Source organism: Anas acuta, chromosome 24 (genome assembly GCF_963932015.1).
Source record: "Anas acuta chromosome 24, bAnaAcu1.1, whole genome shotgun sequence".
Classification (NCBI taxonomy): domain Eukaryota; kingdom Metazoa; phylum Chordata; class Aves; order Anseriformes; family Anatidae; genus Anas; species Anas acuta.
Genome location: NC_089002.1, coordinates 2,873,726 through 2,900,872, shown reverse-complemented (window position 1 = coordinate 2,900,872; position 27,147 = coordinate 2,873,726). Strand labels below are relative to the sequence as shown.

The 27,147-nt window shown below is 43.0% G+C and overlaps 1 protein-coding gene across 3 annotated transcripts; it reads right to left on the bottom strand.

Annotated features, from left to right (window-relative positions):
* Window positions 1–118: 118 nt before the first annotated feature.
* MAPK14 (mitogen-activated protein kinase 14) lies at window positions 119–26,271 on the bottom strand. Of its 3 annotated transcripts, none has more exons than XM_068660347.1 (12): window positions 25,659–26,271; window positions 18,668–18,797; window positions 15,135–15,193; window positions 14,658–14,769; window positions 14,103–14,132; window positions 13,616–13,663; window positions 13,035–13,149; window positions 11,929–12,000; window positions 4,112–4,191; window positions 3,494–3,572; window positions 2,997–3,170; window positions 119–2,537 (listed from the first exon to the last, which is right to left on the bottom strand). In XM_068660347.1, exons 1-12 carry the CDS (start codon window positions 25,772–25,774, stop codon window positions 2,470–2,472), a joined length of 1,083 nt encoding a protein of 360 aa, XP_068516448.1. In that variant the 5' UTR covers window positions 25,775–26,271; the 3' UTR covers window positions 119–2,469. The 3 variants fall into 3 exon arrangements, with proteins under 3 accessions (XP_068516448.1, XP_068516447.1, XP_068516449.1); XM_068660346.1 differs by lacking the exon at window positions 4,112–4,191 and adding an exon at window positions 6,243–6,322 and having other exon boundaries at window positions 25,659–26,268; XM_068660348.1 differs by lacking the exons at window positions 4,112–4,191; window positions 11,929–12,000 and adding an exon at window positions 6,243–6,322 and having other exon boundaries at window positions 25,659–26,270.
* Window positions 26,272–27,147: the final 876 nt, after the last annotated feature.

Below are 27,147 nucleotides of genomic sequence, written 5' to 3'. Positions count from 1 at the left end.
GCAACCTTGCCCCCCCGCCCTTTCCTCCCCCCCCAGTCCTGTATGGCACGAGGGACAAATTCATCCCTTGCTAGAACTAAGTGTTTAGTACAAGAGGTTTGAAGTACCATCAGTGCAATAAATCTGAAAAATAGGTTTTATTTTTAACCAGTGGTATTGTGACATCTTATCTGGCATAACCAATTACAGCAAAATTCATGGATAGAAACAAAATAGCGGATCTCTTCTTTGAAGTGCATCCTCCTGTTCAGTCCCCAGGCAGCTGAACAGCATTGCACTGCAGGTAGGGAGTGCATGCCACTTGGGCTCCCCTTAGAGTACGGACTTTGAATGAAACATTCCCACTCACACACACGCACAGACACACACGCGCACACACAATGTCTATATTTTTTTTTAAAAATCTTTAGCAATATTTCCGCATGGAATCACACTGTAGCATCTACACATAAAATGGCTGATAAAAATAATCTTGCTGTAGGTTTACAGAGTATATCTACATTTTTCAATTGAATACCTGGACTGCCGGTCCAGCAGAAAAGGGAGGTTTTCTGTCTTGATTTTGTTGGTCTAAGGAGAGTTTTACCCCAGAGCATGGCATAACTCTCTGTTCATCTCACCCCAGACTTTATAAAGTATTTGACCTGAAGAGATCACTGGAAAGTAGCCTAGGAGGAATTGATGGCTTTATTTTTCGTGTCCCATCCCTTTGTGCTGCCTCTTCAATCATGTGGTAAAAACACTACAAACACTTCCTCTCCATCGCATAGGTAACAAGAATACAAAATACTGCAAAAGCCCTTCTCACATACACGGGTATGCTGTCTGCACAGGATGCCTGCAACAGATAAATGTCTTAAAAAGGTCTCCTCCACAAGTCCTAAAATTGGGCTCCTGAGCTCCCCAGGTATAGTTCTAGCACACAAAAATGCTGAGAAACCTCCCTTCTGCCAGTAGCTAACTCTGGGCATTAAATTCATGCAGAGACCTGTAAAATACAAAATATTTGAACCACGTTTGTATTCAAACATACTCCTTTTTCCTGTTTCCTCAAGCAGAGATCGACCTGCTAAAAAACAGCCAAGAAGCTCTTATCAGAGATGGTAAAATTTCCTCTAGTAAATGTTAGTTTTATATATATAAATACTTATATTTATAGATATAGACAGTGAAAGGGAGATTGTGGTTTTATGCATGCTTATTTCTTTGCTTTGGATTCCAACATTTTTAGGAAAAATTCTTTTCAGGAAATAACTTAAATTCTGGCACAAGATGCCATAGTTGTTTCTTTGAAGAACATTTTTTACACTTGATCTCACAAGAAACCTTCCATCCCAATCTCTCCTCCTCTGAAATCAGATCAGAACTAAAGAAAAGGTGCGTGTTTCTGTGCCGTATATTTTATCCTTTTCTCACCAAAGCCTCCACTGCGGCAGGTATTTCACACCGAGCTGCAACACAAGAGGAAGGATGCTGTGATTTCATGGCACTGGCTGAGGTACTCAGTGAAACCATTCACTGACGATTTAACTGCCCCAGTGCCATCCCCAAGAAGTAACAAAAAGTAAGCAGCTCTACATGCACATACAGCTACGACATGCAAGAACATCCAATCCCACCTTTCACAGAACAAGATACACAACATGTGGCTAGCAAGAATCTTCTCCAGCCTCTGTCTCCTGAGAACTAATGCTGGGAAGCCTCAGAACGAGAAGAGGGGAAGAGGCAAAAACACAGAATACCCAATCCAAGGCAAGATGCTGTTGCCTCGGAAAGTTATTTCCTGAATACATAGAGCTCATGCCTGGCTATCTGGGAGCCTTCCCCCTGAAAAACAGCAGGGTCAGATTTTCCACTCCAGACTTTCTTTCCCCTCATTCCCCATTCACTTAAGGCACAAACTTATTTACAGTTTCAAACAAAACCTTTTCACGTTCCAAGAATCAGTCATCAGAAAGCCTGTATGTTCTGCTGTACCTTATGTACCAAGATCTGGATGTAGATCAGCCCCCTGGCATGGAACAAGGACATCCCTCAACCTTACCCTCACTCCTGAAGAAAACAGAGGAGTCTCTACGCCTATCAACCAACTTCCCTTATTTTGAGGTTACTTAATTGTAGAACAACTGACAAATGGCAACGATTGCAACCGAACTTTGAATGTCACTTTCCCCACCTTGCCCCAGCAGCGCAAACTGTTTGAGCACTGTTTCTGTGGAGGACTAAAGAGCAGTCAGAACAGGTCTTCAGAGGCTTGCCCCAGGCTGTACACAGAATACAAGAGCATGCAGCATGTTTACATAGACTCAGCTTTCTTCCCTCCCCCCACCCTCCCCGATTCAACACACACAAAACCCCTCCACCAAGGAGAATATTGTTGTGACGAGGCACTTGAATGATATTTGGAGAGTCCCTATGAAAAGGCCTTCCCCTCACAGTGAAGTGGGACAAACAGAAGAGAGCAGGTTCTCAGGACTCCATCTCCTCTTGGTCAAGCGGTGGTGGCACAAAGCTGATTACTTCATCGTAAGTCAGGCCTGGTGGGAAAAATGGGAAAGAAACTTAATACGGATTGCTAAAGACATCCCTCACGTCAGAAAACCTGCAATGATCGTAAAGGTTCTTTCTAGCTGCATTAAAAAATCAACTAAGTTTTAATTAAAAAAAAAGAAAAGAAAAGAATGGATATAGTATCTCCAAGACTAATACACACAAAACATACTTCCAAAACATTGACATGGATGCAGTTGAAAAACAAAGACATGAGCAACCATGCCACCTACACGCTTGTATACTCCTAAGTAGTAATTACCAAGGACTGTGCTAATTACGTGCAGTGGGTGATAAATTCACTCACTGCAAGGACCTCAGAACAAACAGTGTCCACATTTTTTTATCAGCTTCTTTTGCACCTCTAACTAGCATGGCTTAAATGAACTGCAGCTTAAAGGATGGACCACGAGAGAATCAGGCTCCCTCCTGTCCCCCAGACTCACTTTTCCATTCTTCAATCTCAAGTTCTCTGCTTTCAAACGACTGGTCATAGGGGTCTGCCACTGGTTCATCGTCTGGGTCATGGTATTGAGCAAAGTAGGCGTGAGCCAATGCTTCCGCTGCAGTAATTCGCTTGTCTGTATCCAGTACCAACATCTTCTCTAGCAAGTCCACAGCTGCAAAAGCACCAAAAGAGAATTTTACATGGTGAGCAATGCGAGCAACACTGTGTTCTGAAATGTAGCTCATGGAAGCCCAAGGTATACGAGGAATATGTAGTTTCTCAGGAGGTACCCATCACCCACAATTGCTTCCCAGGTACCCTACAGCCCACATGTATTTTGTGAACTGAAAGATTGCATGCATCTATTCTGACCTACTTCTGCAGCCAAATCAAAACTTTGGGAGAAGTCTTAGTACCCCCGGACATGCCAGGTTCAGCTCTGGGAAGGAGCACATTTAAAAAATAAACAAACAAAAATAAAGAATCAAACCTTACCGAGTGGATTGGCACCAATAAACACATTTTCAAAGTTCATTTTCGGCATGTAAGACAATGACTGGATGTAGTTTCTTGCCTGTGGAAACGAATACTCCGTTAAGTACAACACAATCGAGCCACCAAGGCAGAGTACATTTCAATCATCCTGAAGCACCACTTATTATGGTCTGTCTCCTCACTTTGCCGCCTCTTTACTTGTTCTGATACTTACTAAGCCCATCTTATCCCTTCCCAGCTAAAGGCCACTCAGGACAGTGGAGCACGAGCTGACATTACTTGGGGTTCATGCAAGACTGAGAAGCAAAGAGGTGCTGCAGGAGCTGACTGCCTCGGAGTCCCGACAAGGCTGCGTGCAGTATGGTGTCTGCTGGTAAGCCACACGTTTCACGCAGTGCAAAACCAACTCACTTCCAGGTTCTCCTGAGTCTCAGAAGGCTGTGGTTGAGTATGCACTGTCCAAATCTCAAGTCTTCATTTAGTACAAGAATCTTGCTGAAGAACAAGGAGTTAATCGCCCACCCCATGCCACATGCGAGCATATCATTTCTAGAGGCAGCAAACGCTGCAAGTGATGACCTGCCCTGCAAACCACCCCCTCATCTGCTCAGGTCTCACCTCATGGCTGGGCATCCTGTTAATGAGATATGCAGGGGGTGTTCCCGTCAGACGCATGATCTGCTGAAGCTGGTTAATATCTTAAGTGCCTAGTCAAGGGCTTTGTTAAAAACAGTGCAAAAACCATTTTAAACAGAAAACAGCTGCATACAAAGCATCTCTTCTGCCAACCACAAGGCACATGCCAAACAGGCAGGGTCTACTGCTTTTTTTTTTTCCCCCTCAAATACTTGTGAAAGTTTAGCAATTGCACCAGTGAACACTTAAAACAATGGAGAATTACTCAGTTGGTAACAGCGTCAATACAGAAAGGAGTATTTCTGTCTGCCATCAGTAGCATTACACTACAACATGGTTGCTTTCACATTTCCCAGCAGTTTTAAGCCACTGGAGTAGACATTTTATTTGGATGAATCTACTCCTCAAAAATTTTCCTAGGCTGCTGCAACTACATAAAGCCTCAGGAAAACGAACAAAAATTAGAACAGAAACAAAAATCATATCCTCCGCACTCGTTACCAGCTTTTTTCTTCCTGCACAGAAAGTATTTAAGTTCCTTGTGGTGCAAAGTGAAATCAGCTTACAACTAACACCTCCTTCTAAACAGCTTTGAATGCACTTTGATATGTGGGCGAAGTGACAGAAGGCAATAAGTGCAAAATTAGCAAAACATTAGCATTGCATAAGACATAAGAGTTAGCTGATGCCAGTGAACAGGACAGAGAAAGTAAGAGGATACCGAAGAAATGCAGCAGAAAAACAAATACAGAATTTCTTACAGTGACACATTTAAAGCCCTCAAATAGTTCTGCCATCTCTGTACAATGGAAAAATGTAGTAGAGACAGTACTTTGTTGCATTTTTAAAAAACACTCTTGATTTGAACCTGGCTAAGATCAATTATGCTTTTTAATGCACAATATTAAAGAAGAAAATGTTTAAATCTTACACATACAAACTAACCTTTTGCTTAACCTAGCCAACCTTTAAAGCTTTTCTCTCTCACTAATCTGCTGTACTTCAGATACCAGCCTACCCTTCCTCAGAGTCCCAAAAGGTCAGCTCACAGGCAGCCCGAGTGACCCGCGTTAATCATTTCTACCGTGCCAAGAGACGCCCCGGGATGTTTGAAATTGGTGTGATATTCGGTAAATCTACCGATTCGTTCCAACCTGCACTACTTCTACCTTCCTGAAATGTAATTCAAGGTTAACCTCACATTTACCCTAAGTGTTACACGGGAAAGAACATAAGGTGCAGCACAAAATTATCTTACTGCTCTCCACCACGCTGACCCTGTTACTTAACAGAAGCAGCAGCGAGTGACTTGCTGAAGTGTGTCGTCAGTTACCTGTAAACGAGTTCATTGCCCACTACAGATTGCCTCCTTAATCTGTACTGTTACACCATCCTTTGCTCTACCTTTTATGCACTTTACTTTCAGTAACAGGTAAAAACGAATGCCGTTTGAAACTGTCTTTGCAGAAGTTCCCAATCCAAGATTAAAACAATGAAGACATGGCAATATGGCTGAAGGTAGATGTCGCCCTTTAAAAAGGAGGCTGTAGAAAGCTTTTTGTGATTATCTTGACAAAAGGACCCCATACACATAAGAGCACCTAAAAGGCACTTTAGCTCTTATGCTACAAAAGCCTGAGATGGTTGCAGCAGTGCTTCAGGAATTAATCATACTACAGAAGGGACTGTGCGTGTCTAGAAGGTAACACTTGCTCTTGTTCAGTTTCCCTCCCCAGAAAGATCCTTGGGTAGGCAATCTGGAGAAATAATAATTGAGACAAGCCTCAAGTTCTTAGCTGTGAAAAATACTTTCCCAGCAGCATCTGATCATACAATATATCACAAAGTATAAACCCACAAACTGAAAAAAAAAAAAGTCACGAAGCAGTAAAAACAGAATATGGAATGAAGAAATCATACCACAGGCAGAGTTAACAGAAATAAAGATCAGATACACACAGCATATGAACTAAAAGCCATCCAGGAGTAAAGAATGACAAAAGAAAAATACAAAAAGAAATCTCAACAAATACTACAGACAGACTACAGGAGGGCAACACACAAACTTGGGACTTCCAAAAGGGCAGATATTACAATCAAAGTGTAAACTCACAGACTCTGAGGAGATTTTCTTCAAAAGCTCAGGCCCTGGGGTTCCAACGAGTCTCAAAATGAGCTTCAACTGATCAATATCTAATGATGGACCATAAAGGAAAATGCTGGGACAAATCAAAATGAAAAGCGCAAAATATCAGCCTATTAATGTTGAAAGTTAACGCCTGCCAAGGCCTCAACTGAAAAGCTATTTTAAGCAAACTGTATTCATTCTTCTCGAACAAAATTGCATACCCACTTATAACACAGCTCCATCTGTATTAGCCAGATTGAACAACTCGACTAGAAATGCACCGCATGCACCAAGCTGCTCACTGCATCCCTACCCAGCGCGGAGCACAAGTCCAAGCTTTTTGCCCCGCTGGCAAAGGATGGCTTTACATGCTCACTTCACCCTGTTAGCCCCACACCAAAGTAGCAGCAGTCAGCAGGATTAGGCTGGATTAGTGACAGACAAAGCAGGAGACTGAAAAGTGTAAGCACTAGTATTAAGGAAGTCAAGGCCTTTTGTGAACACCTGACAAGATGATTCAGCCACGTGGAAAACTTGAGAGTTAAGAACGTGACCGGTCCCTGCTCACCACCTACAGCTCTGCTACGGGAGGGATTTTTGGCATCCCTGAACCCTTCCTTGCACCCACAGCAGCCGCTGGAGGAAGGGGCTGTGCAGCCAGCAGAGGGTGCTGGCTCCCTCCAGCTGCTGCAGGGGACGCAGGGCAGGAGGTGAGAAGCAGCCCAAGCACAAGGTAGGCTCAGATCTAAGATCTCTCTGGAAGAAGCTCTTGGGTGACAGCACTGCAGATGCAGAGTGTTTTAATCCAGGAAAGAGCCTCCACGAGGCCACTTACCATCCTGAGCTGCCCTCTTAATTAGGCAGAAAAACCTTGGTATTTGGGCTATGTGACAAAACACACACTCAATGAAAAAAAAAACATTGAAGACAGTTGTATGTCTAAAACTCCAGATAGTAAGGAGGTATCGTTTTAAAATCATTGAAAGAATAAATCTCCCTTCTTCTCCAAGTTATCCTCCATGCTGTCCTTCAAACCCCACTGGAGATTCCAGACTGTCCCTAATGTTTATATTTGCCCTCAAAAGTCTCTCAAGCTAGTTACAAGTTTTCCTTTCAATAAAAGCAGTTTATATACTAGATATTTTTTTTTTCCCCTGGGATTAATGCCTTCCTGATGTTTTCAGATGCAGTTACGATTCCTTCTGAGAACATCAGATACTACTCACATACTACTTATGTAAAAGCATCTTTGCACCTACCAGGGGACTGGCTTGGGGGTTGCTTTTTCTTTTAAATGCAGCGTTCCTGTGTTACTGGCAAACTGGATACGAAGGAAATCACCGGTACTCTGCTAAAACCTTTATCTTCTGATTTAAATCATGGTGTCAAGTTTGCCATATAAAACGTAAAGCCCCTGGAAGCAGTACTTTGGCAGAACAGCTGAACTACTTTCTCACTTCTCAAGTTGCTTGGCCAACTCCTACCTACTCAAAACCTCAGAGTAAATCCAATGTATCTAACAGGATTTAGCTTAGCAGCTGAATTGTAAACTCCTAATTATCAATGCTGAAATGAAATCACTGTATCTACTGGAGTAGGAGAAAGAGCATGGGTGCTACACTAACCATAATTAGCTCATTTAAATTGGATTTTCCTCTGTGCCACTTAAAACAGCCCTTATACCTTTTACTGACTCTTGTGAAAGAAACAGTTGTGCAAGTTGAAGACTGCCAGCACCCCTCAGATGTTACATCTCACACCTCAGTTTAAATATTTAAATTCTTTTAAAGGTATTTAATATCATGTACATCAGGTATGCCAACAGTATTGTTGCCCAGTCTGCTGTCAGCTCTTTTCCCCAGGGACCGCATGCTATAGGAAGATACGTGTGTAATGTGCTTTAGTGTCTTCTCAGATAAAGAAAAGGAAACACAGAACGTGTCACCCACACTGCTACAGGCATGCCAAAACCGAACCACTACATCTAGTTTTATGTCTGCAATCTGTAACCTGATGAATTACAGCGTTCATCTAACTGCAGGGCGTACCAGGTTCTAGGGACGTGAGCCATAAGCAACTACAGACAAGAAAAAACACTTAGTAAATACAAAGCAAAAGAAAAAAAAATGTGCATGGAGAAGGAAAACACAGCATGCAAACCCCAAATGCCATCACCAAGGTACCCGCGACAACTGACAAGTCTCAGTGATTCTGAAATTCAGAAAACGATCTTCCATCGGCACCAGTAGCAGGCATTGCAAGACTAAGAGCTTATCCAGGCAAAGCAAAGGTCAAAAGTTGATTTAATTGCCACCACAGGCAAAAACGGGATGCATCAGAAGAATATGTAATTTCAGGCTAGCTGGTTATGATGAAGTTCTCATACTACTGAACAAAAATAATTGAAGAAGTATTTCTCAGAGTTTAAAGGGAATACAGTCAACTTAAAATACACAGAAACACACAAAGCTGTCTAAGCTAAAACAAAACATTCAAGGTTTTCTTATTTGTGCATTATCATTTTAATACAAATGGAATTGTCAAACATCAACTTTCCTACGTTATGTGTATGAATCATTCATATTACAGGAGCTGTAAAAAAAAATATCAGGAGCATACACTTTTGACAGAAACTGATCTTTGAATATAACAGATAAAAAGAAAGCCCAATGTTAAAAGCCTGAAGGACTCTGATTTTTATTACCTCGCTTTTTGTCTCTAACTAGTCTTCCCCACAACCTTTTCCACCTCCTAGCAGAGATTTTACCGATATTAGAAATCCATCTTTCATGCAAGTATTTTCATTTGTAGATGACAACAGGAACAATTCAGCTAGTGTACATTCAGTAAAGCTAGAAATATTGTAATAATCCTGCAAAGCTAAGCCCATATAGATCACAGTTGTATCACAGTTGTTTTGGGTACTCTTAGAAAAAAGAAAAAACACTTGCTTTAAGGCAATGACAGCCACGTTCAGGATCTCCACTGATTAGTTCCTTCAAGCCTTCACACTAAATTCAGCATTAGTTCATCAGAGGCATAACCATCACATGGAGCATTGAAGACCTTCAGCTCCAAATACAACTTTGTTACTTACCAGACAAAAGCAGCTGTACAGTTTGCTTGTTCTGAAGCCCATTTACAAGTAATGGGAGCATCTCTAAGCCTTGTAAATTAATACCTAGTGGGCTGTAAATAACATCACATCGCTTCTGCTAAATCCTTGGTGAAAGGGAGCAGTATTTCAGCCAGAGAACTACCTGAACAAGAGGATGATTGTCCTGAGCATACTGAAAAGGCACCGCTCAGTCATTGTCTATTTGATTTAGGAAATGTGAAGCCATAGAGCTAAGAAAATTATTATCTTGACACCAAAAAGCAATGAGAATGTCAATTTTCCCAGTTGTTGGAGGGGAGGAGTTTCCAAATTTTCAACACCCAAAATACACGGTCACACTGCCTTCAACTGGAATACAAATTCCCTAGAACTGCAGTGGATGTGGGCATACCGCATCCTTGGCTACCAGAAGCACGGTAAATATACTCAGAATTCAGCATTCCAGTTTGCCAGCAAGTGTGCAGTGACACTGCAGGAGCAGCACAGACCTCAGCATATCTGTGGCACGAAGAAACTATCAAGAGACCAGAAGTACTCAGCAGGATCCAGATCTGGAAAATTTATATTAAAAATTTCAAAAAGAAAAAAGACAAAAAGAAAGAGAAAAAAAAAAAAGCCTCCTGTTACCTTACTTCTATTTGTTTTCTTTAGATGTCAGCAAAACTGGAGTGGAAGCCGATAGCTTGGTGCCTTTCTAGATTCTTGGATAAGTGTAAGATGCACAAACAAGATTCATGACCACAAACACTGCTCCCCTTACCATTCTAACCTCATGACCAAGCAGCACACACATTACTTGAAGTGGGAAACCACCCATGCAAACTGTAAGAACTGTAAGTACTACAAAGTTTCACCTGGGATAGAAAAGGATTGAGCCTAATTTTTGGTAACCTAACCAATTCAGAACAGAAAAAGCATTTAAGTCAGAAGCGTTACTACCATTTACAAGAGAAGTTGAACATTTATTGTGAAGAGTCAAACATATTTAGGGAGATCAAAGTTACTTACTTTGTCACAGTAGAATAATTGACTAATTCCTATCTTAAAAGCAAACATTATTTTGCTTCGCGGATATTATTAGTTGTAGCTCACAGCTAAAAAAACAGTTGTAGAACAAAATAGATCTTCCAAGCCTGAGAACTTTCTTCAATTCATAAAGAACACACTGTGAAACATTTCTTACGTGTTTCTAATCCTATTAGGAAATATCTTATTTGCAAGTATCAAGATTTTTAAAACTTGACAATGTCACTGTTACTAGGATGCAATAAAGTCAATAGCTTAAAGAACTTTGCTCATATTTTAACAAATTAATGCTTTTTTTTTTCCCTTGAAAAAACAAAACTCTGCTTATACCAAAATATAAATGCTAAATCAGCTGATAAAGTAACTTTTTTTCTGGCTTCTTAACCACTTTCCTGTTAGTCTGCTTCTATTCCTGACAACAGGAGAACATGCCAAGGGTAACTAAACAGTAGAGTACAGCAAGTTCAACAAGTTTGGAGAGAGATTACAGGACGACAGGCATAAATAGAGAAAAATGATGAAGCTAGAGCATATCAAAAGGAGAGATGAAAGCGTCAGAACTGTGTTGAGAGCTGCTCCCCCTGCCAGAGAGTTTTGGAACCTGGATGCCTTCCAGAAGTAACAGTACACAGAAGGCCAGCACTTCATATATTTCAATTAACGGACATAAATACTAATAAATTAACAAAAGTTAATAAAATTAACAAATTGAAAGAATGAAGTTTAATAAAAGGTGGGCAACATCATTTTCTCTTGCAAGAAACCCCACTTTTTAGGCAATGAAACATCTTGAGGTGAGTTACCCCTGTAAGTCTGTTCAGCCACACAACCAAGTTCTAAGTACAACACTTTGCATCAAGTCTCCTGGGGAGAAATACCACCAGCTCTTACAAACTGCTTGCTTAAATTTGCCAGTGTCCTACCAAGCCCACTTTGATACCACAGAAATAATTTGGAAGAGATTTTATTCAAGTTTGAGCTTCCACATCAATACAAGCATACAGCGAAAGAAGGCTCGCAATCTGTTTACGCTCAAGCATGGAAGTAGAACCTAAACATTGCAGAGCAGTTTGGAATGAGATCCTTGGCACTAACAAATCTGCAAACCCACTGCTTTCACAGCATACCACCAGGATACAGAAGAGAGGCCAGAAGGGATGCTTAACATTTGCTAGAAACGTGAAGCATGAGAGGATTCACAGCAGACAGACTACTCCAAGCAGTTATTTTCTACAACCTCAAAGAAAAAATAAAGTTTAAATAAACTAAAAAAGAAACTCCCAGAGGTGATCAACACAATTCTAGTCATGCTAATAGACAATACAAAATAATAGATTTGCCTCTTGCACTTTGCACACTGTGATGATTTCAGAACTCACTTCATCATATTGTGAGTGAAAGAAACCATTGATAGTAATTCAAAAAACAAACCAACAGAAAAGCACAGAACTTGTTTCCTCATGAAGTATGTGAAAGTGGAGATCTCTAACTTCCATTTACAGAAAATACATTACTTGTAAAGGATACGGTCTGTACCAGGGAACAACGTTCTTCCAGTCAACAGTTCAGCCATAATGCATCCCACTGACCAAATATCAACTGAACAAAATAAAATAAAAAAAAACAAAAACATAAGGCAGAAAAATAAAGTCTCAATAGAATCACCCTATCCAACAATTGCAAACAACTTTGTGCTTCAGTAGCCTCATGGTGTTGAAATAACCTGCAAGGCAGCTGACACTGTTCAATAACCACTTGGCTAAGACTTGTCCGAATAACGTAATACTTCATCAGGCAAGTTTTCCTTCCAAAAAGTAACCGGCACTGGACACCTAGAGCTAAGGAGCTATCTACAAAGTCAAGGAGGAAGAAACCCGTTCAAGACTCTAAGGAATAAATTTGTATATGATCTTTCACAAATTCTACCCCAACAACCACCAGCTATATTACAGATACAGGACAAGCCCACATACATGCAAGAGGAAAAGAGAAAAGATGAAAAGTAGTAAGGTATGAAACCAGAGTAACACATTATTTTTATTGCTACCTATGCACCCATGTACTAGAACTTCCTCAGTATTTTTTTTCTCCTTTCTTTGCCTGATCTGAAAGAATTCTAGGGAAGCAAGGTGCGTTGCTGGGAAGCTACTCAGACTGGCAGGAGGGTGTAACAAGGATGAAGTGGCTAAAAAGAGAGGAAAGGAAGGGACATTTATATATATTTTTAGCATTTCTTCACCCCATAATCACAGACATTTTTAAAGTGCATTTCCAGCAGCTTCCTAGAAAGGCATCTTTTCCCTGTTCAGATACACTCCATTCACTCACTTTAAAAGCCAGTGTGCTAGGAAAAGTAAGGGATAAGCGTTGACAATATTTTCCCAATTGCAATTTCAAAAGGTTCAAGTTTAAATAAGTCTTGTGAATGTTATCACAATGATTCATAACACTGATCCAAGACTGCAGTTCAAATACTACTTCTGTGCCTTCTTTTAAATCACCCTTACTGGAGTGTAATTACTGTAACTGTCAATTTACACAATCAAATGAAAAGGAACAGGTACATAGGATGACTTCCTTTTTTTCCAGGAATTCAGGAACAGAGAAACCCTTTTTTTAGTGAAACACGCTACCTGTCTGGTTGTAATGCATCCAGTTCAGCATGATCTCAGGAGCCCTGTACCACCGGGTAGCCACGTACCCGGTCATCTCATCATCTGTGTGTCGAGCCAAGCCAAAATCCAAGATCTACAGAACAGAAAAGACATCTGTCAATTACTGTCGTGCTACAACGTCTCGTTGTTTGCTGTAACTGCTTTGCAATTCTTGGATTGGGTGGAGGACAAGTGGTGCAACTGCGAAAGTGAATTACGAAACTAAATTTCATGACCTGTTAAAAGACACCAGCCTAGAATAACAGCACTCAGTCAGAATTACGTCTAGGTATCTTGTCTCTAAACAACCAGGTCCAAAGTAAAGCTATTAACTCTTCACTTTCAAAGTGATTCATTAAAAACATGTGAACACACAGAGAAGAAACATGAATTCTGTGTAAGCACCCTTAAAACCATTTATGTCTGGGAAGGACATGATTAGTTTGGTTTACAAAAGTATTTTGTAAGATAGAAAAATTAATTCTCCCTTTAAATCCAAGGGCCATCCACAATGCATTCACTCAGAATACAGTCAGACTATTCACATGGGGTTTAGTTACCTTTAGCTCACAGTCTTCATTTACAGCTAGATTACTAGGTTTTAAATCCTAAAAAATTAAACAACATCAGCATTAATGGCAGTACATACATTGCTGCACAAGTCTGAAGTAGATAAAAATGTAAATGCAAGCAGAAAATAAGACTCCAACTAGTTTTCAACTCTCTGTACTCAGGAAAATAATTTTATCCCAGAATCAGCTCTCTTCTAGTATATGCAGAAGTGTCAAATACAAGCAAAAATACATAAAAGACTGACTGCACCACAAGTGCTGTAGATAGGTATTTAACAAATAGAGAACCTATTTCAGAAAGATACAGGAACAGAAACTGAGGATTTTGAGAACCACTCCCATTGCTAAACTTTTGACTGTTTAATGAAACTAGTTCTCAGAAAATTTCTTCTTGATTCTGTAGGGTAAGATTCTGTGTTACATTTTTCAAACACATTAGTTCATTGCAGGAAGTAATCTCAGGGTTAATACTCACTCTGTGTATTATGTCAGCTGAATGGATGTACTGCAAAGCAAAATGACAAATTTTATTAACAGTCCAAGTAGCTTTCTTCACATTTCCTCACCAGACAACACTGCCCTACCCCATCCAACGCAATAAAAATGTTACAGCTCGTCTGCAGGAGGAACCAAGTGTAGCATTTGTAGGTTTCAAGTACATAGGTATTGCACTCGGTCTCTCCTTAAGAGCACTGCTACCATGAGTGAAATGAGAGAAAAATGAAACTGAAGAAATGGAAGATTCATAGCCAGGGCAGATTAAAGGACAGCACACTACATAACTTCCCAGACTCTGTCCACAGGAATGTACACAAATATCTTCTGAAATTATACATAGCTTTACCGTTACAAAGTTCCAGAGAGGTACGGAAGGAAAGAATAATAATAAAAGGTTATCCTACAATCCATTAGGAAAGTTACAGAAGCCCCTCTATGCACTCATATGAACCTCTGAGGATATGACATGCATCAAGAACTTGCACTTCCCACTGATGAGCGATCAACATTCGGGCAGCACAGCTGCAGGTACCTTCAGCCCCCGAAGAATTTGGTATATGAGGAACTGCACATGGTCATCTGTGAGTTTCTGGCATTTCACAATGTTGTTCAGATCTGCTCCCATAAGGTGTGTCACCAAGTACCTGTGAACAAAAGGAAACAGGCTATGAAGCAATCTCTTCAGCATGATTAGGATAAAAATTCCTTATGAAGCACCACTAGCAGGGCTGGCTGTCCCAGGCATGTTGCTGAATGAAATATAGTCATGACACACTACGTGATGTAGCAGATTAGTACATCAATTCCTACAGCGCTGGTCAATAAAACAAGTGAACAAATTGGAAGAGTGGAATGGCATAGGATGTCCAAATGTCTTTTGCGTTGTATTTCACAACTGCTTGAGAATAATGGCAGACAAATTAAGGTGACAACAATTCCTGTAATGATCTGGGAGAGGTACAGGAGATAAAAAAGATGTTTTGTTGCAATCTTCAGAGAAGTTACCTACACATCATTGAATTCTTCTAGTGACTTGGCAGGGGTGAACACATCCAACAAACCAATAACCTAGAAAGAAAAAGGTAAAGTGAAAGAGCTGTGAAAAACATTCATAGTATACAGTTAATAAGGTCCTTTGTGGAATAGAAACTACTCATTCCACTAGATGTTTTATTTCCAACTACATGAATCATTCAGATGTAGACAAATTAGTATTCATACAAGATCAGACACAAGCGTACATTCTTGCGTACAAAAACATTGAGGTCAAAATACACAGGTGTCTTTTCACACCAGCCATCCACTTAAAACATCAAGTGGGAGCCACAACAAATCAAGACAATTCAAGGCAGGTGTAAACACTGGCTTAGAATACCTGATTTTAAAAACCAACTAAAGTTTGGTCAGGGAATGAATGCATTAAAAAAAAAAAAAAACACCAGACAGAAATCTGTTTGCTTCCTGCTAAATCCTTAGTTATACCAGTGACTCCTTATTAAATCAGACCTAGGAGACTATTTTTCCCACGTGTACTGAGTAAGGATCTGCAGCACAAGCAGTGAATAATAATGACTACACCAGAAAGCAAGTCAGGAAAACAGTGCAACGCAAAGAGGACCCGAGTTTCACACGGAGCAGACAGCTTCACACTGTCTCTTATATTTGCTGCCCTACGAGCCTCTATTCCACCTTTCCTTTTCACACCTAAGCTGTTCTAACAGTGAAGGGTAAAAGGGCATGTGTGAGCTACTCCGTGGAAAAGAACAGCTATTCCTTATTAACCTGGAAGTATCTTCTAGTCATTTACATTTCATTTAGGAAACAACCCAAATCTGGTCAAAAGTGTTCTAACTTTCACTATGATGCACCTTTAAACCTTATTTTCCTTCTCTTAATAGTATATTTTTTTGTTGGTGAAAATATGAGATAAAGACACAGGTTCCTTCTTCATATTTGAAGTCTGAATCTCACCTCTCTTGTATACATAAGCATCATGAACATTTCAGCAATGTCAGCAATTCTTCAAGCGTGCATATGAAGCTGAGAGTTGGACTCCTGTGGTTTCCCTTCGGCACTTTTTTTTTTTTTCTTCTAAATCTCATCATTTACACTTGCCAAGGATGTCAGGGCCAACTGAGTTACATTTCAGCCAGTAACTAAAGCCAAATGTTTCAGGGAAGCTAGACTGTTTTTGGAAAAGAGAACAAGCAGGTAGGAAATAAAAGCCTCTGTCTCATTTATATTATATATGCCAGATTACATGTTCATTGGGGAACCTGAATGAACACTTTTCTGCCTCTCCTCATATACATCAAAACTCTGTTTCTGGACAGACATCATCTTCAAACTATAAACACATCTCTTCATAATACTTCTCATGTTTCCTTTCTCCAGTGAACTCTTCTGTATCGATATTTACAGAAAAATGCAATGTTACCAACCCATTTTAGCATGAGAAGACGAAAACCGACCTTGCCACCTAGACTTCAACTTTTTCATTTATCGTTTCTATCTTGCTACACTCTAAAGCTCACTGTCACGCTATCCGTATCTTTCATCAACAAGTTCCACGAACACAAATTCAGTCCTTTTGTAGCACATCACTGAGTCAGTTTTAAGGAAGTGTGGTCACCAACAGCTGGAGAGCCCCACTCCCGAATTTTGCATACCCCTTGCAGCGTTTTAGGTTGTCACAAAGCTTAAAACTTCTTCACATGACACAAATCCCAGTTTGCTCACATCTGCTCAGGGTTGTGCTTTACGCAAGCTAACGAGGCCTCGTGGAGCCTGCAAGTATTACGCAGCCATTCTGGACTGCTCCACAGGTCCGTTTATTTGCTCAAGATCAACATGACCAGACTCGATACAGGACACAAAACTACCCTGTGCTCAAGCTCCTTAAAATGCTGTACTTACCAGATATTCTGCGGTGTTCTGCACTGTGTAAAACCCCGTCTTTTACCTCCAACCTGAGACCTGAACAGTCGCTGCACTAGCACTAACGAGCCTGTCGGAACTGGCTCTAAACATCCCTGCATCTGCAAGATTTTAAACCACAACCTAGATAAACGTCCCACAGACAGATGATGGTATGATGAACTGATAACAAATATTTCTATATATAAAAAATTTTAAACAACATCCTTTTATCCCTTACTCTCAAATATATATGTATGCCCATTGCAATGCTAATGTCAAAAATATTAATGAATGCCAGACGTAGAACTCTTGTAGCACCAAACTAATTTCCACTGTTTAATCGTATTAGCTTGGAAAAATGGATCGATGCTCTGATATTTATTTAAACATTCATTCAAAGCTTTCCTCTGCAACAGTTGGGAGAATATCTCAGGTGTGTGAGAAGGTCCAGAACGACCTCCAGGGGATGGATATGAAGCAGGATCAAATGCTATCTCTACCGTTCAGACAACAGCATCACGTAGAGGCACTGAGAAAATACTGCTGAGAATAGCACAAACGTATCAAAAGTTCCCATTCTGTCAGCCATGCTACAAATGCCAGGAAGATTTAAGGGATACCACCTGCTGGCTGCGGTGCTAAGAAGCCACAACACACAGCTACCGTTGCCACAAAAGACAGAGCTCTGATCAGACCGTCCGGGGAGAACGTTCCAGTGAAACCAGGCTTGTTTGTTTGTTGCCTTAGATAAAAGTAGGCGGCTCCCTCAGCCCACTTGTTAAACATTATTTCCCTCCTGCTAAGCTGGAGTTTGCTTGGACAAAAACCAAGAGCTTTCCTTCCTCTAGGCACTCTGACAGCTCTACAGAGGGCAAGTCATGAGACTTTTCGCTCTGCTGCAGGCAATATTTGCTCCTAACAGCACACAGAACTAATATGCCAGTGTCTGACATGCCACAGACACACAGAATTGTTCGACCATTTTCTACAGCAAACTGAAGTTATACTGAGAAACGATTAGACAGCTTGTAACATAGTTCAACACAACATCTGTCACAGTCTATTTTGTTTGTTTCCCTCTGTTGATAATGGATGGCTTGTAAGAAAAGACACCTTGATTTCCCACCCCCACCACCCCCTTTATCTTTATTTTATTTACAGGAATCTAGTGAACATCTATCTACTCCATCCCCTTCTGACATGATAACATGATGGAAGTCAAAACAAGTAAAACCCTCCAGAACACACCAAATCTTGCTATATATATATATATTTTTTTTTTTTAAATAAATACACCTTACTGTGCACCAGGAGAATGGACTAACATCACCTGTGTCCTAAATCCTTAGCAATAACCTGCTAAGCAGAAACTTCCAAATTACTCTAGGAAACCTTACACTTTTTAATTTAGAATTGATATTAAAAAAAAAAGCAAAAAACAAACAAACAAAAAAAAAAAACAAAACCAACAACACCGCATGCTTTTCTTCAGCCATAATGCCTTGGAAGACTGCAAGCTTCATATTTAGTTTTAGAAAAACCTGTGCAAGGAGATCCTTAAATCCAGCCCTGCTGGATGCTCACCAGACAGCCCAACTTTTCTGAGCATCCTCCTTAACTTACATTTTCATGCTTCATGTGCTTAAGTAGCCGCAGCTCTCGGTAGGTCCGCTTGGCATGGATGATAGACTGAAATGGTCGGGACAGCTTCTTTACAGCCACACGCAACCCGGTCTTTGTGTCAAAGGCAGAGCTACAAAAAAGAGCAATCAAATTGTCAAAGTTACTAATTCACAAGCACCCCCAAACCCTGGTAGCAACTCCAGACAGCAACTACGTGGAGACTGAGTCTTAGTCAAATTGATTTCTCCATTTTTTCAATGGAAATTATTCCTAAGCATTCTGGTCCACAACCTGCACCCCCACTCCAAACACCCCCACATTTACATAACTGTTGGTTTCTACAGAAAACGTTTATCAGATGCATCTTGTTCACATAAGTAAAGGGAAATGAGCATATTTTAAAAGTAACTTTGCAGAAAAAAGGGATATTTTTATAATTTTTCTGTCTAAAAGACACTTGTGCTTTTAAACATAAATTAAAGCATGAAACTCTGGAGGGAAGAAGCCTACTTGTAAATATTATCCGTATTCTTAAACATACTTTCATAAACCACACTTCATCACAAAATAATTTGCTATGCTGCAGATACCATCTCTGATGGCTTAAGCCCATACAAAAACCCAAAGCCTGCTCCTAATAAAAACCAACTATGATGGTTATTAATCTCAGTCGAAGCTGAAATCAAACCTGTTCGGTTAGCAGACCTAATCCCAAATTCCTATTATAAAAAAATGTACGTGAATAAATGCTATTTGGCTGTACATTACCAAAATTTGTCCCTTTAGCAGAATAAAAGAATTAAAATAATGTTTCTTCATTTAAGCACATAAAGAAGTATGTTAAACTTCGACACGCTGCACAAATCGTCCAGGGCTTAGGATTTTTTTAAGGAACCGAGGAAAAGCAAGCATTTAGCTGTGAACTAAATGACTCCTCTTTCTTCTCTTCTTTGAAGTTCTTATCGAAAGCCAGCTCTGGTTTGTCAAAAAAGGAAAGGGGAGGAGAAACAGAAGATGTGAAATCAAGGTTATATGTGATACAAGATAACCAACAAAGGGCAAGTTTGGAAGGGAGGAAGTCAGAGAAGAGCAGCATGGGTTGATTTTCCTGCTGCACACTGATTCAGGCCAGACTCCTGATTCCATTTAAAAGCCAGTATGTACCCATTCCTGGGAAGCATCAAGTGAAAAGGAAAGCTTCACATTTATAACATAAAGTGTGAAGGAGCTCAACTAATAGAGACCAAAGCCAATCACAAATACGGTCTTAGAACAACCCCACAGTGCACGTACAAAAAAACAAAGCCCATCTGAAAAAAATGCAGTTGTCATTTATACTTAAAGTAATTAATTGCTTGCAAATTCACTCACAAAGAGATACATGTAACATCTCAAGGAACTTGCTATGTGATGTTTACAAGATCTAGACAGAAGCTTGCATTTTGTTTCCTGCAGGCTGCAATCCTTCTCCAGGGAGCTGCAGAGCACGGGGAAGCTCGCTGTGCACGGCGGGCATCTCCTCCCGTACGAGGGGCACCTGCACACACAGTGCAAAGAAACCTCTGGAAAAGATACAAAAACAGGGCCTGGAGGGAGACCACAGCAGCGCCGAATTGCCCCAGCTGAATTTCTGAAGCCACACCGTGCTGCCTAACAGGATGCCCCAAATCACCATTCCTGCATCCTTTACGCCTCGCTCAGCCTGGACAGGCAGAAGGAGCCACGATCATTTTGTAACCCTGCTTTCAGATGACCTACATCAAGTTTTCATCTACCAGTGGAAAATTGATATTTAAGCCGCAACACTTCAGGAACACAGAATGCCTTTTTTAAGCTTCACATTTACCACTTTGCAAAGTGCAAGCAAACCTAATTCAGGCTCTAATTATATGACGAGATTTTAACGATGCTCAAGGTGTTTTCTAGGACTTGGTGCAGAAACGAGATTAGTCATCTGAATTCAATACAGGCTGTTGTGGATTAGTCACGAAGCTCCACCAGCTTTCAAACATCTCAGGTGCAGAAGGCGGTGTGCACCATCTTCTCTTTCATCTCCAAGAGCAGGGGATGCCCCGCGCACCGACAACCCTCACAGCCACCACCCAAGGGCAGATTTCCCTCCTGGTTCCCACACGACTCTCTAAGAAGACTTCAGAGCCACCAGAAACAACACAAGCTACTCGGGAGCCCAGAGGAAAGTCAATTTCACCTTATTTTTCATGACATTTTGGGGATCCTGTTAAATCATCAGCTTGCTGTTGTAGATTTACGACCTGCAGGGAGACCTGCACTCTGCAGAACGAGGAGTTATTTAACCAGCAGTGACACCCTGAGCAAGTCCAGGAGACAAAACCCCACGTTACTTTGTGTTTGCAATCTAGAGTTACTCTCAAAGTCAGTTCTAAACTTGGGCATATTGGAGGCCTAAAACCTGTTTCCCTATAGATAAAGGCATGCTGAGTAATTTTTTGCCAATACAGCTATCTGCCTGATGCCATTTACAAGTCCAGAACACGGAGCTACCAACAGCTGCCACGCTGGAAAACATTTTAAAACACACTAAGCTGGCTTTCATCGCAGCCTTAAAACAGCTGCATTACACTGATCATATTGCACCTAAAAAAGCCCAACTGGGAAAAACCTGTGAGATCCACAGTTTTAAAATCCCTTATAAAACAAGCTCAACGCCAATTCCGAATTTATCACAGCTTCCACAGTTTATGACTCGTTACACAGCCCTGCAGCACGGCACATGCACAGCATCTCCCTCAGCTCCACCTCCAGTTCTGAGCTACCCTGAACTGAAACCAGGACACACAGGAGCTGGAATAAAGCAATCACTTCACGGAACCTACCCACTGATTCATTTTACATCTTCTCAGAAGTAACATCTGTAGCAGTCTGAGAACCTAAAGCACACACAAAATTACTTCAAAGTCCAAGACATTCAAACATTAGGTAATCACAACGCCAATTTTTGTGCAAAACTCTTTTGCTAAATGGCATGCTGCTCACGGCCGGTGCCTGTGCAAAGACCCAAGCTGACTGAAGCATTTCATTGGTACCCTTGGAGTTAGCTCACTTGTCCCCAGCTACAGACAGAAAAACACAGTTTGCAGTACCCCAGAGCTTATCAGCAAAACCAGTTGCTTTTCAGATCCATCTATAAATGCATGGCAATCATTTACCCTCCCAACACACCGTGAGAAGCTGTAAATCCTCCTCTGCTGCGCTGGGTTCTGCTGTATAAAAGCATAAAAGCTGCAACAAAAACCTCCCTCTGGCAAAGACGCGCTCACTCCTGTTTCATTTCTTAATCCACAAAGTTTCCAGCAGGTTCAGCCCTCACTTTCAGAGCTCTGCTCCCTGCTCCTGTGCGTGCCCATCTCCCACACGATCCCTCCTCACGTGTGTCCTGCTACCGCCACCTGCGTGGCTGCTCCATCCCACTCCCTGCAAACCACCGCTCACGTCTCCACCACGCCTCGCAGGCACTTCCCCAGGGCGCACACGTACTTTGGAGGCACCTGCACACCTCGATAAGGGATTACTAAGCCTAAAGACACACATTGGTTAAAAAAAACAAAGTACACAGAACTGCTGCGAAGGGGACGGTTAAGGTTTAGTCGTTTCCTCCAGAGTCTGATGTTTTAAAATGTCTTAAACCCACAGTATTTTTCCATTAGTTTAAAAGGAGGGGAATTGTGTCAGGGTCTTCCTGATACCCAGGAAATTCAGAGTCAGTGTTGGTAAAACTGCAGAGAGAGGGGGAGAACAGCTATACAGCCTGGCAGCTTACGAACAAGAAAGGCTGGAAGACTTTTATGCAAGCTCCTGAGGAGGAGTGAGTCTCAGCTGTGCAGTTCCTTTCCAAAGGAAATAAGGTAACACAGAGAGCCTGCAAAGCAATTAAACCAGAAGCCTTATTGTGCATACGTACCAATGTGACACACAAATAACTGTCAAAAAAAAACACAACAACACATAATGAATAAAATAAACTTCAGGGACCACACCAAATCTGCTTTCATGTTTCAGAAGCTGATGGCAAGGAGCACCAGAACACCTGCTTGCTTAGCTCAGAACCAGCTGAACTGCAGCCTCTTGCAGAGCCTTCCCCCGGCACAGACGAGAGGCGCAGCGAGCCTCCAGCACCACTGAGTCACCCATCGATCCCGTCCCCATCCTGCAGCCTCCTGCACCAGCCAGCCACCTACACCCCTTCTTTTCCTCACACCAGGTGTACTGACCCGTATTTCAGGAGCCCACGGGCTTTAGCGCAGACCTCGTTACGGGTTTTGACCAAACCCTTTCCATGCAAGAGACTGCGCTGCACGAAAACACAGAACGGTGGCAGGAACAAATGAAATATCATTTCACACAACAGATGTCATTGCAATTGTTACGTGACTTCGGAACGAACAATCCGAGCACACACGGCACGCTTCTCGACGGCTTGGCACTGCTGAATCCCTACTTGCAGCTCCTTACATTTTCAGTTTTTCTAAACTGAAAAAATTCTTGAGTGGGATGTTTGAGTGTCCTTCTCCCAGTACTGCACACAGGATTCCAGAAAACACTAGAATATTTGCTCTAACTTTACACGTGTGCTTTGGTTGCCTTAAACTGCCAGCACAAAATGCCTTTCTCTGTCCACTGACTTCACAAGTAAAGTCATCTCAGAATACCCCAATATAAAAATAAATAAAAAAATAGAGTATTCAGAGTTGTACTTACATCAGACATTTGAAGTAGCCTACAGCAGATACTCCATAATCTAAATGATTCATTTGCTGGCTTTATTCCTTTATTTATTTATTTTTTATTCCACTCTGCAGAATTACCTCATTTTGAAATCCCTCATCTTGCCAACTAAGTAAACAACAAAGCATCTCATTCTAATATAATAATGCTGTAGGCAGATAGATACAGGAGTATATTTAACCAGTCAAAGGGTGGTTAAAAACCCACAATTTCCTGTCCCAATACAGAGGTACTCCAAAGTCCAAGTCTGAAATAAAACTGGTAACTTATTCCTGGCGCAGGAGGGGGAGGGAGAAAAATCTGTAAAGGAACAGAGAGCGGAGCAAGTCATTGTAGGAACATCCTAAATACTATGCATCACCAGTTGCAGCTTAACAACATTACAGATCAAAGGGAATTATATATGCATGGCTTTCTTTTTTTTTTTTTTTTTTTAATCCGGACATACTTTCTATATTACTAGTCTTCCTGAATAGTGTCTTTTCTGAAGCACGTTTTCAGGAGAATGCAAAGAAAACCATTAACAGGGACTGCACTGAGGCTCATGTGCCACACGTCTGCGACTGCTTCCAATACCAAATTGTTTCATCGGGGCTGAACACAATTGCACAATCTTTGAAAGTTTTGACACAGCAAAACAGGAAATTCATGATGCAAACTCTTCGGTTATTGGTTGTGAAAACAAACATTGGAAGTGTTACGCACACAATGGAGATTGTGAGGAGGGGGAAAGCTGAAGGGGAACGGGGTGCCAGTGGAGGGCCAGCCTCAGTACAATGGGCAAGGCACTGAGCAAATCCATTTCCGACTGCACTCGGGGAGTTATGTAACTGTGGCACTTAAAGGGGTATTTATCGCCTCGGCCTTTCTTTCACCAGATCTAAACCCTTCAAACATAAAAAAACTCAGAAAGGACAGTGCTTAGCCTTTGTCTTTTGTGGCATATAGGCACTTATATACTCGGGGCACAGCAGCTCTAAGAAATGCATGTGATTTAAGCAGAGCTTCCTGGCAATTTTTAACAGCTAGCTAAAGAGCAGCAGAGCACTTCACTTCTTCAAAAACTGCAGCACATGCAAAGCAACTCTTTTTTTTATTACCAGAGGCCAGTACGCATCAATCCTTAAAACATAAATGATATGAATTTGCACATTATGTTAATGAAAAATAGGCGCGCCTGCTCCAATACAGCAGCACAGCAGACGTATAGCCATTATGCACTCCTATTAGGAAACTCTGATCACACTCTGACGGCGCCAAAGGACAGAGAATGAAAAGCAGCACGCTCACGGTGTCAAAATCTCTTAGTAAAAGGACACAGCAATCTACTAACACACACACCTCTCCTGGGCTGCTAAAGCCTAAACGCCACCCTGATTCAGACACGACCTCGTCTTTCAGCTGAAACGAAGTACGCGGCCAAGTTGATTCACATTTAATGATCCAACATGTTTCAGCAGAGGAACTACAACCGAGGCATGTGTTCATATTAGGTAAGCATTAAAGGCTACGCCGAGAGCTGCAAGCCCTGCTGCGTGCTGCAGCCCTGACACCCGGACGCCGCTCTTCCAGGCTGCACACTGCAGTCACTCAGTCACTGAGCACGAAAACAACAACCTCTCCTGCCTTGACCTAATATTGCAAACCAAACAACGCTGTTAGGAAGCCGGGGCTGGGCACAGGGCCCCCGCAGCCTCCCCTCCACCAGCAGCTTCCAGCTCACGGTGCAGGGGCCTGGAGCGTGAATGCATCCTGCAAGAAAGCGGGGCCTGAAGGGAACCAGGACGAGAGCTGGCGGGCTCTGCAAAGCGACAGGGGCCCTGCAAAGCGACAGGGGCCCTGCAAAGCGACAGGGGCCCTGCCAGGCTCTGCAAAGCCTCTGCCAGGCTCCATCCCCTCCTCCCCCTGCCAGGAGCTGGGGGAAGGCAGGGGGGGGAAACGTGCCCGTGTGAGCTCGCTGAGGGGAGGGGGGGGGAGGCTGGGCTGTGATTATCTTTCCCCTGCAGAAAAAAAAAAAATCTGTTTTAGTGCCACCTGCCATGTGGTGCAATCCCCGGCGCATTCCAAAGGCGAGACGTTGGCTTCTCGGCGGTTCCGCTGTTGAACCGAGAGGGGGGGGGAGAAAAAACAAAAAAACGGCGGAGGAGGAAAGCCGGGAGTGGGAGAGGAGCACCCCCGGGGGGGGGGGGGGGGTGTCGGCCCCCTTGTCCCCCACCTCAGCACTCACCAGACGGAGCCGTAGGCCCCGGAGCCGACCGGGGAGAGGTTCTGGTAGCGCTCGGGCACCTCCCACACCGTCTTGTTCAGCTCCTGCCGGTAAAACTTGGGCCGCTCCTGAGACATCGCGGCCGCGGAGCCCGCCCCGCCCGGCCCGGCGGGAGGGGGAGGCTCTGCCCGGGGCACCACCACCACGTCCAGCAGCAGCAGCAGCAGCAGTAGGAGCAGCAGCAGCAGCAGCTCCCTCCTTCCTTCCTCCCTTCCTCCTCTTCCTCCTCTCCTCTCCTCCCGCAGGCGGCAGCAGCGCCGTCCCCTCACGCCGCCGACCGTTGGCCGCCGCCCCGCCCGCTCCCCCCGCTTCCCTCAGCGGCTTCTTCTCCTCCCCTCGCCTTCCCCTTCTCCTTCTCCTCCTCCCCTCTCCTCCCACCTCGCAGCCCTGTCACCGCCTCCCCTCGTTCTCCTTCTCCCCTCCTCCGCCGAGCCCTGCGGGGTGCGAGAACCCCGGGGAGCCGCCAGGGGACGGGAGCCGGCCCCCGAGCGGCGCAGCCCGGGCTGGGCACGGCCCCGACCCCCGCCGCCGCCTCCCGGCCCCCGCTGCCCCAACCCCGACCCCTGCCCCGGCCCCGGGCGGAGATGCCCCAATATGGAGCCGACTCGGAGCTATCGCGAGAGCGGCCCCGATCGCGACGGCGGCCCCAGAAGGGCTGTGAGGGGAGGAAGCCGCCGCGACATGGCGGAGGCGGGGGGGGGAAGCGAGGCGTTGCCTCGTGTGGGGCGCTCGCCTGTGTGGGGTCACGGAGCCCGAGGGGGCGCTTGGAGGGAAAATAAAGGAAAATGTGTGAAAAAAATGAGTGAAAGCAGCAGTTGTGCGGGCCTGAGTTGGCCTGCGAGGTGTACCTCGTGTGCTTCTGGAGCTGTGTGTGTTGGTTCTAATTAATTAATTAGCGTTGGTGAACTTCCTGAGGACACTTTGTTCCCTCAGGAGGGCTTCACGCCAGCAGGGATGAAGAGAGCTAAGCTGATCCACCCAGATTTCCCCATATATTTCCATATCTTTCTGTGTCTGCTGGGAGAACAAGCTATTTCCCAGCGCTGTAAGAGGCCTGGCAGTACCAAAGATACGTATGTGCTTCAAGTATGTACTTAAACCAAGTGAAACCCTCGAGTGCTGCAGGTTAAGCAGGGTTTGAAGTGGAGCCCAAAGTGTCTTCGCTAGGTAGTAAGTACAGGACGTCCCAGCAAATAAATAGCGTGGGGTTTAGGGATTAGGGCCACTTGCTGCTCAGTTGCAGGCTTGAGTCTTATTAGCAGGACAAGACGGGCACATTGGGAATGGAATATGGAAGGCCACTTTTAAAATACTGGCTTCTGTGTCAAAAATAGGATTGTCCACACAGCCCACCAGAGTGGGACACTGTCCTCTGTTGCTGGGAGTCCTCACAGAGGTCTAAATAACAGGAATGAGCTACACTTAACATTTACCATTGCTTGCATCTAAA